The sequence below is a fragment of the Thunnus thynnus genome, unplaced genomic scaffold, assembly GCF_963924715.1.
Source record: "Thunnus thynnus unplaced genomic scaffold, fThuThy2.1 SCAFFOLD_68, whole genome shotgun sequence".
Lineage (NCBI taxonomy): Eukaryota > Metazoa > Chordata > Actinopteri > Scombriformes > Scombridae > Thunnus > Thunnus thynnus.
In genome coordinates, this window is record NW_027095899.1 from 9,926 (window position 1) to 20,646 (window position 10,721).

A 10,721-nucleotide genomic window follows, 5' to 3' on the forward strand; every position below is an offset into this window, starting at 1 on the left:
GAGGTCACTGACTGGTTTGATGAGTATGAAAATGATGTGAATCATATGCTATAGCCTTCACAGTCACCAGATCTCAACCCAATTGAACACCTAGCACTTCCACCTCCCCTTGGCTCCAGCCACCAGGGCTACCATGCTTCCTCCAACTTCACTCTCTGTTCTCCTTGTCCTCAGGAACACTGGTACTGATCACTCTCCTCCTTTTCCTGCCTGTTTCCCACACACAGCAGCTGTTAAAATGGTAAGTAGCTTTCACAGAGAAATCAATTGTATTAAGTTAAACTTTCAATTGACTTTTGTTTTGGATATTGTCTGTAATTCGGTGGCTTCAGTTTTGTGTCTTTTATTTTGAGTGTAATTTGGACACTGCAGTTTATTTAAAGGAAAACTCCAACATTTTGGGAAATACACTCATTTACCATGTTTCTCAGAGTCAAATGAGAAGATTGATATAAATTTAATCTCTGTGTGTTAGTATTTTTTCAATTTTGATGGAACTAGGATAGCTGCCCCCTACTGTTTCCAGTCCTTGTGTTAAGCTAGGCCAGCATGTACCGGGACCTCATTCTGTGGCTGGTCAAACAGATATGAAACTGATAACAATCTTGTCTGGATCTGGGGAAGACAGCAAATAAGTGTATTTCTCAGAATGTTAGTGTTCCTCAAGTCCTGTAGACTTCTACATCTACATTCTTGTCAAACTGTGATCTGTCCCTGCTCGCACATGTCCATTATTATGATGTCTCTTTCACAGTTTCTTTTTTACTGAAACATCTGGTGATCCAGTAGACAGGCAGTACCCATTACCATCCAAACTTTTACAGACCATTTCCCCCACTTAACCCCACAGTCACACACATCATCAACTCCTCACTTACAATGAGTGTGTTCCCCACCACATTCAAGCAAGCTCAGGTCACCCCACTACTCAAAAATCAAAAATACTTGAGCGCACAGTCTTTAACCAAGTCTCTGAATCCCTTTCTGAGAACAACCTGTACGATCTGAATCAGTCTGAGAGGGGGCACTCTACTGAGACTGCACTCCTGTCGGTACTACCATTACCGACAGGACTGGATGAAAGATCGCCACCTTCAACTTAACCCCTCAAAGACCGAGCTCCTTGTCATCCCAGCCAGTCTCTTTATACAACAAGACATCAGCATCCAACTCGAATCTACCTAACTCCCTTGGGTGTCATGATTGATGACCCACTAACCGTTAAGGTTCATGTGGCCTCAATTGCTTGATTGTGTCAATTTGCCCTGTACAACATCAGGAAGATCAGACCCTACTTGTCTGAGCATACAACACAATTCCTGGTACAGCTCTCATAACATCATGCATTGACTACAGTAAATCCTCAAAACAACTGACCAATTGCTCAAATGGGGCCTAATATATAAATTAGACACTCAGCGCAAACATGCTTGAAAGCTACAAATTAAATTACTTCCTCTTAAAGTTTTGTTGTTTGAACACAGATACGGTTAAATGTGCCTCTGCTAGAGTCCATTGATGTCAAATCTGATCTAATTTGTATCTAAATGTACTAATTTCTTGATGTTCAAATCCAAGGAGCCAGAACCAGGTGACTTGATAGAGTTCTTCCGTGAAGGCTATCAGCACTGGGCTGTGTACATTGGTGATGGGGATGTTGTTCACTTGGTTACCCCCGGTGAGTCATTTCTTACATTGCAGCGCCAGTACTGCTACTCCCAAACACTGATCAGTCCCAGTAAAGACCATTATATAGCAGCCAAGTTGCATTGTTCTGCACACATGAGTGCAGGCTTTGATTATTTACCTGGTTGAACTAACTAACTAACTAACATTTTATTCAACTTTCATAAACTTAAATGATAAACATAGCAGCATACATACAAAACTCATCATAAAAAATGTTACAACCTTCAACACATTTACCTTGCATAACTTGTGTGCCTCTTTGTCATGCCCTCATACTTAGGCATAAGCTGTTCAGGGGTTTCATCAACTGTGTCGGGAGCTTCTGTGGGGGGCCAAGTACAGAAAGAAAAACTTAAAGATGTGGTCAACGGAAAGGATTGGAGAATAAATAACCTACTCGACCACGAGCAGAAACCCAGGCCAAAGAAGAAAATTGTGAAAGAAGCACTTTCGATGGTGGGTAAGGCTGTGGAGTACAGTCTCACTGACAGGAACTGTGAGCACTTCGCCACCTTGTGCCGTTATGGCAAACCTCAGTCTCGTCAGGTATGTAGGTGGATCCACAATTTGGAATTTGCCTCTGGATGGTTTATATGGATTTAAAATGCCTAATTATAAAGAAACCAGGAAATTAAAATACACATTGTCATAATTATTTGCCTTTAATATATCAATTTACAATAAAAGTGAGTTCCAGAGTTATGTATTATGTTAATGGAAATTTCAATTTCAATATACTACATTTCTTGCAACTAAATTCATGTTTTCTGTGTCTGTGTGTTATCTTCAGGCAGAGGTGCTGAAGATTGCAGGCGCTGGAATTGTAATGGCAGTTATTGTAGGAGCTCTGTTCCACGTGTTTAAGAAACATTTTACATAAATATCATCCTAAGTGTATCACTCCTTTGTCCCTTGTGAAAATAAACATACACAAGAATACTTCCATATGAACTCTGATTTAATGAACTTAAATTATGTTATTTGGACTCACTAACATTGAATATAGAAACAATATATAACTACAGAATATATATAACTGCGTGGGATTGTTGTCAGCCACTGCTGGTGCTGCAAAAAGATTTATAGCAAGATGTTTCATTTTTACAGAGTTCAAATGGTCAGAACACCCCCCAGTGACCAAACACTTCTAAATAATACAGAGTATTTCAAGATCTACAGTTGCACATAATGACAAAAAAATCTGATAGATGGAGAATTGCTTACCCAGTCATTTGAAGTTTTATTTGTACTGTAGCGCCACCTACAGGTGAAATGCCATTAATATTTGCAGGACTGTTGTATGTACAAACCACTAATATGCAATTCAACCATGTGTTGAACAGTTAAACCAGTGCTTCATAACTGGCCACATGATGGTGCTATTTGTTCCATCTTTGAATATGTTAAACATATCCCCAGGAGTAATCTGTGTTTGAAGATTTTTGTTTAATAAGGTGCATCTGAAGTCCATTAAAAATGTATCCACATGTCCCTCACTTGCTTCTTTTCCTTGCGTCTTAGTCCCTCCCACTAAGGATGCAGGAGAGACGCAAGAAAACCACGTGAGGAGAGAGGAGACGAGGAGATATGGTTTTAGAGACATCCTTTCCTCCAATGACAGCAGCAGCTGATCAATTTAATGGCTGTAGAGACTTTTGATGAAGTTTGTGTCTGAACACATGTGCACGGTGATAATACAAATAAAAGTGCACAGTTATCACTGACAGAGCAGCTGTTTTCTCTCTGCAGCCTCTTAACTGTTTAACAAACACCTGCACATGAATAAAAACCTGCATTCTGTATTTAGGTTCTGTATTGATATTCTGAATGTGAATTAATCATTGATTAACCCAGAATATGACCGGAGTGTCTTTTGAACACTGGAAATTATGTATTTGGCTAAATGTTTCTGGGAAAATTGAAATTATATCTCATATAACTCATATCAAACCCGACACTCAAGGATTTGCAACCTCACATGTGACTGAATGGAAACAACGACAAATGATGTAAAATACAAATGTGTTTAAAATGTGTTTCTTTCTGACTGACAGACTCTCCCTGACTTTAATTTGATCCATAAGAATAGTTAATGGGGGAAATAACAGATCATGAAAGAAAAAAAAACTTTCTAATAAATGAAGAAAGTTGTTTGTAGTTCTTTTGTTGATCAGACCGACAATTAACAGATTTTTAACTGATGGTGATTCTGAAAACAAATGTAATATAAAATTTGGTAGTGATACACTTCGGTTTAATTAGTAGTGGAAAGTCACTAAGTACATTTACTCAAGTACTGTAATTAAGTACAGTTTTGAGGTACTTTTACTTTACTTGAGTATTTCCATTTGATGCTACTTTATACTTCTACTCCACTACATTTATTTGACAGCTTCAGTTACTTTTCAGATGAAGATTTGACACAATGGATAATATAACAAGCTCTTAAAATACAACACATTGTTAAAGATGAAACCAGTGGTTTCCAACCTTTTTGGCTTTTGACGTCTTACAAAAAGCAGTGTGTAGTCGGGGTCACATTTCACATGTCTGTGAGTTGTTAACAGCTCCACCAAATAGTGATTTTTCCCTCTAAACTTCTCACATGCTTTCATTTCAATAAATGTTCAAATGATCCAATATTTCAGCAAAAATCAAAGATTAGAGAAAAAGTCCAAAAACTGAAAACAGATTTGTGTATCAGAACTTTGTTTTTTCTTCTTTCCTCTCCCATTAATCATCTCACGACCTCAGATTTATCTGCTGACCCTTTGGAGGGGCCCGACCCCCAGGTTGGGAACCACTGGACTAAACTACTAAACTTTTACTGCAATACTTTTAACTACATCAAGCTCATAATACTTATGTACTTTTACTGCAATACTTCAACTATATCAAGCTCATAATACTGGTCTAGACCTGCTCTATGTGAAAAGTGCCCTGAGATGACTTTTGCTGTGATTTGGCGCTATATAAATAAAAACTGATTTATTGAGTACAGCAAGGTCAATCATAAAAAGTGAAATAAATATAGCACAACTGTAAATTTGTCCTCATATAATAGGGAATGAGGAAACAGATCATCATTTTCCCACAGTTAAGGTACATTTGATTGTGGCCTCACAGCAGGGTATAACTAATAGACCTCTATCATAAACCCAGCATTAAGAGAATATTGTTTGTGCACTGGTGTGAGTCTGAGTGTTGTGCTTGTGAGAACATGAGAGATAAGTTTTACTTTGAACAATAATACCTGAAACAAGTTGAATCTCTCAATATAAAAGCAGTGTGTTTGTGCCTTTTGTGTGATCTTATTATCAAATCTTCATCATTATCTTTCTGTTTTGTCTACAGTGTCCAACACCATGAAATATCAAGTAAACTGTAGAACAGGAAGGGACACGTTTTGTGTTTAATTATTAAACATATTGCAATCTCTCTGTTTGGCTCTCTATTTCATAGTCTATATATTACCACTAAGTTTTATTTGCTATTTGATAGTGTAGGGTGTGCTACAAGACATAATGAGGATGTGTGCATATCAGCAGAGATGTAGATAGATGGGACAGGTGTTTTTTATTAATGCTCCAATTATAAGGAGGTAGTAATTCTTATTCTCCCCACCACCATCATCAAAACAGCAAATGAGGGAATATCTTTTTGAAGAATGGTGTTCATCCCTCCAGAAGAGTTCCAGAGAATGAATGTCAAGGCTGAGAAACAACATTCTTCAAAAAGATCCCCTATTAAGATTACTTAAACTTAAACTCTTGTTACATCTATCTTATTTTCTTTATCCATGTTTTATTTACCTGTTAATACTTTTTCCATTTGTTGTATCATGCTACTCAGACTGCAGTACTGATTCGATATACCTTGTTTCAAATACTATGCCATGGCTAATGTAGCTAACACAGGGGCGGGTGGCAGACAGGCAGTAAGGATCATTTCATTACATGTTGGTGGGTTGAATGTCCCAGTAAAACATTCCTCACACATTCAAAACCTAAAAGCAGACAAAATGCTCCTCCAAGAGACACATTTACTTAATACCGATCAACAGAGACTATGTAGACCTTGGACCTCGCTATACTAATTAGGAAAGATTTACATTTTATCCCTGGCAATAGTCTTGCAGACCTGAGCGGCCGTTACATCCTTGTCTCTGGCACACCATATCAGAAACCAGTTATTCTTGTCTGTGTATGCCCCCAATTGGGATGATCATAACTTAATGAGAGATCTGTTGTTCTCTCTTCCCAATTAAAATTCCCACATAGTAATAATGGGAGGAGACATGAACTGCATCATTGACCCCCTACTTGAGGTCAGGTTCTAGAGCGGTCTGGTTCTAGAGCGGTCTGGTTCTCAAGCGGTCTGGTTCTAGAGCGACAGCACCCTCCAAAATGTCTCAGACCCTCTCTGCTTTCATAGAACAGTATGGATACATCAACCCCTGGAGATTTTCACATCCCTCTGCAAAACAATACACTTTTTTCTCACATGTGCATCAGGCTTATTCATGTGTAGATTATTTCTTCATCGATAAAGCATTTATCTCCTCAGTAGTTTCCACAAAATACACACCAATAACTGTGTCAGACCATGCTACTGTAATCCTTGATCGTCGCTTTGACCTTAAACCTAAGGATTTTAGACCCTGGCGTTTAGACTCTTTATTAGGAGAATTTCTGCACACTTCTCTGAATCCATTGACCTTTTCTTGGAGACTAACAGAACAGAAGACACCTTCCTTTCTTTGTTATGGGAAACCTTAAAGGCATTCATTAAAAGTCAAATTATCTCATACACATCTCATGCTAATAAATGTTGCGGAGCCTCTATCTACTGCCACCTCTATCTTTGTTATCTATGCTAACATACTACGATCTTATTCCTTGTTGAAAAGGCCTGCGGGATGTGGTGTAAGTAGAGGAGTTAAGGGTGTTCTGGGTTGAGGAGAAACATTGTAAAAACTAAATATGCCTTGTGTATGTGTTTTTTATCTGTGTACAACACACTGCTGCATTTTCTTCAATAAACTATTGTTACAAATAAAAAAGAAAAAAAACAACAAAAAAAAACCCCAAAACAATTACAGCTTTTGTGTTATTACCCTAACCAGCACACTGTGGTCATGTAAAACATGCCGGCAGTGGATGGGAGACTGCAGGCAAAGTAGTTGAAAATATGTTTGTCATGTTTGTTGAACAGGGGGTTTGATAAAGTACTTATTACTGTAAGTGTAATAAAAGTTTTATGAGTAAAAAGCTAATGAGTGTAGTTGTCGTAAACTCTGCCGCCCTCGGTCAAGCTGATGCAGAAAGCAGAGGAGAGGACAGATAAAAAGATAAAAAGTACCGATAACATTTTTTAAATAATTATTAGCTGCGATGCGAGCCGCATGAAGCTTGCAAGCCGCTCAATGAAGCACATGGACGTAAACCAATAGACCTCTGTCATACACCTGGTATTAAGGGAACATTGTTTGTGCACTTGAGTGGGTCTAAATTGTTGTTCTTGTGAGAAAGTGAAAGCTTTGCTTTCAACAATAATACCTGAAACTAAAAGCAGTGTGTTTGTGCAGTATGGGTGTGCCTTTATAGTTGCCTTTTAATGACGTGATGTGAGTTTTCCACTCTGTGTATGTGGAGCCTCTCCTCTCTCTAGGTCTCCATGGTGAGAGGTCATGTGACTCAGGTCCTGTCTGTCACCAGGAAGTTGCCCTCCTGATCACATTCTACATAGGCGGGGTGTACAGGACGCTACTGCCACATGGTTGACACCTAGAGGGAAGTAAAACTGATGCCCAGCTGTTATTTGTTGATTTTTCATCAGCTTTCAACCCCACCTGTTGGTGGATAAAGTCTCTTAACTACTGTGGTGTTGACCCTAGTTTGGCTGGTTGGATCCTTGACTTCCTCTCCAACAGAGCCCAGAGGGTGAGGGTGAATGAGTGCATGTCAGAGGAGCTCTCTTCATCTACAGGTTGACCCCAGTGGTGTGTCCTCTCATCACATCACTTTATATTCTGTATACAGATGACTGTCAAAGCCAGTTTGAGAGCAGATATAGCCTGAAGTTTGCAGATGACTCAGTTATGGTCAGTCTTCTCCATGATGATGAATCAAGTTATGGCCCTGTGGTTGAATGTTTTATAAACTGGTACAAAAACTCATTCCTCCAACTCATTGTATCAAAGACAAAAGACATGTGCAAAGACTTGTGCATAGGATGGTTTGGTGTATTGCCTGACCTGCTGATGTGCTGCTGTAAGCATATTGTCTCATTTCTGGTTGCTGACTGTGTTACTGAGAGTGTGTTTGCTGCTCTCAGCTCAGTAAATTTTCCTATATTCTTCATTACTGTGGATAATTACCCGCAGTACATTTAAACTTGCGCTAGTTCTGCTCAAGCACTCTTAGCTATCTCCTATTTTTAGTGACTTTTCTCACTAATCCCACAGTTGTCTGTTACTTTAGCTTAGCAGTTAACTTAGCAGTTAACTTAGCTTAGCAGTTTGGGATGGCCTCTCTGTCTCCCTCTCACTCTCCTGCTCTCTCTTGCTCTGTGTGTCATATGTTTATCTATTCCTCTGTCTCCTTTAGTGCTGAGTTTATTAGCAGACCGAAACCATGACAACCCAGAGTTGAGACCAGGAGGCAGAGCTGCAGTCCTACATGCTTCTCTGTGCTTCCATTAGAGCAGTTACCCACCCCAAAACCACATAGAAACTGTGTCTGTCTCCCGCCCACTTAAAGCAATTAAATCTAAAATAAACACCACCATTGCAATAGTACAACAAAATAGGAGAATTGAATTTGGACTCTTAAACATTAGATCACATAAGATCACCTAAAGCTGTATTAATAAATGATCTAATATCAGATTATAATATTTATTTATTTTGTCTTACTGAAACCTGGCTGTGTCATGAAGAATATAATATGTCAGCCTAAATGAATCCACTCTCCCAGTCATATTAATACTCACATTCCTTGAGACACCGGCTGAGGAGGTGGAGTTGCAGCCATCTTCAACTCAAGCCTAATAATCAACCTTAGACCTAAACTTGATTATAACTCATTCGAAAACCTTGTTCTTAGTCTCTCTCACTCAACCTGGAAAACTTTACAACCAGTTCTATTTGTTATGGTGTACCGTCCTTGAGTAAAATCCAGAATAGAATTTAAAATCCTTCTCCGCACCTTCCAAAGCCCTTAATGGTCAGGCACCATCTTATCTTAGAGAGCTCATAGTTCTCTATTACCCCACTAGAACACTGCGCTCCCAGAATGCAGCTTACTGGTGGTTCCTAGAGTCTCCAAAAGTAGAATGGGAGACAGAGCCTTCAGCTATCAGGCTCCATCTTCCAGTTTCGGTCTGGGACGCAGACAACCTCTCTATGTTTAAGAGTAGGCTTAAAACTTTCCTTTTTGATAAAGCTTATATTTAGGGCTGGCCAGGCTTTCCTTGGACCAGCCCCTAGTTATGCTGCTATAGGCCTAGACTGCCAGGGGACTTCCCATGATGCAGTGAGCTCCTCTCTCCTCCTCCTCTCCATCTGTACGCATTCATGGCTTCTTCCCCAGAGTTTTTGTGTCTTCTCGTCTCACAGGTTCCTATGGATCAGGGTCATGGACCCCCTAGTTATGGACAGTGGGATTCCAAGGACTGTGGCTGCAGGGAACCCGTGGTGGTGTGGTCCTGCTTGACGACCTTTTCCCACCCCCCACGCACAAACAATAACTGACTATTTCATAAAGATAATAATAAATAAAAACACGAACTGAGGAAACGCTATCATAACTCATGAATTTGCAATTAGGAAACATCAGAGGTAGGATAAAAAATTGAAGTGTGAAACAAAATAATAAAAAAAAGATAATAAAATACTAAAAGAAAGGCTGTCCTTCTAGAGCCTGGTTCTGCTTGAGGTTTCTTCCCCATAAAGGGGAGTTTTTGTTGGGAATGTTGGGTCTCTGTAAATTAAAGAGTTAGATAACTTCTTTTAATGATTTGGAGCTATATAAATAAAACTGAATTGAACTTCGGATACCATCCTCCTCCCACTCAGAGCTCCATCATTGAGGTTCAAGTGGTGGAATCTGTTATCAGCTATAAATACCTCAGTTCAATCATTTTTGAATGTAATACTGAAATGGTTTGATGTTGACAGGTCTCTGAAGACTCTTTTACAAATCCTACATAGAATAAATTTGATCATTTTCCCTCATCTGTAGGTATGACGGTCTAAATCCAAGAATTTGATTGCGATGCTATGCTGGTCATACTTTATGACAGGATAGTCATCATCATTATCATTCTTATTGCTGTTCCAATGACTATGCTTGTTCATTGATGCAGTGTTGCTGACTCTGTGCTATTCTTTTACTTTCTACGTCATAGTATGTGCTACAAGAACATTGACCTGTACTTAAACAACACACCTGTAATAAAATATGATAGCCAGTCAGACCTAAGTTGAGGATCCACCCACTTCAAATAAATTTAAACTTCCAGGATGCATAGTTACACACATTCAATTACAGCTTCATTGAGCTGCCAAAGCATCAAAACAACTTCAACACAACAGGCAACAGGTACGTCTTGCAGATACATTTCAAGGTAAGATAAAAACAGTTCTGTTATGTGCTTTCTTACTTTGAGGGATGCTATTTGGAAGATATTTGTTGGCTTCTTACATTTTAGTGAATCTTCAGCAGGTGAAAATTTTTAACAGGAAAAAAATCTCCCCGATGAGCATTTGATGACAAAAACACAGCCCACTTTAAATTTATATTAATTTAATTTGGCTACACTGAAAAGAAAAAAAAAGAATATTAGCTTATTGGCTACTTGCCAATCTTGCCAACAGACACTACTACTTATTATTCTCTCTGTATATGATGATGTCTGCAAACTTTTCTTGGGTAATATCTGTTAATGTTTTGTTCCTTCAGGTGCTGAGTCTCTTGAAAAGTCAATCCAGGTCAAAACTCTAAGAACACACACAATGGTGAGTAAATCCC

At 38.9% G+C, this 10,721-nt stretch overlaps 1 protein-coding gene across 1 annotated transcript; it reads left to right on the forward strand.

Moving 5' to 3' along the window:
- Positions 1-1,563: 1,563 nt before the first annotated feature.
- On the forward strand, positions 1,564-3,491 carry LOC137178768 (phospholipase A and acyltransferase 4-like). The gene is made up of 2 exons (XM_067583985.1): positions 1,564-1,678; positions 1,970-3,491. The coding sequence occupies exons 1-2, from the start codon at positions 1,564-1,566 to the stop codon at positions 2,290-2,292; spliced, it is 438 nt and encodes a 145-aa protein (XP_067440086.1). The 3' UTR covers positions 2,293-3,491.
- Positions 3,492-10,721: the final 7,230 nt, after the last annotated feature.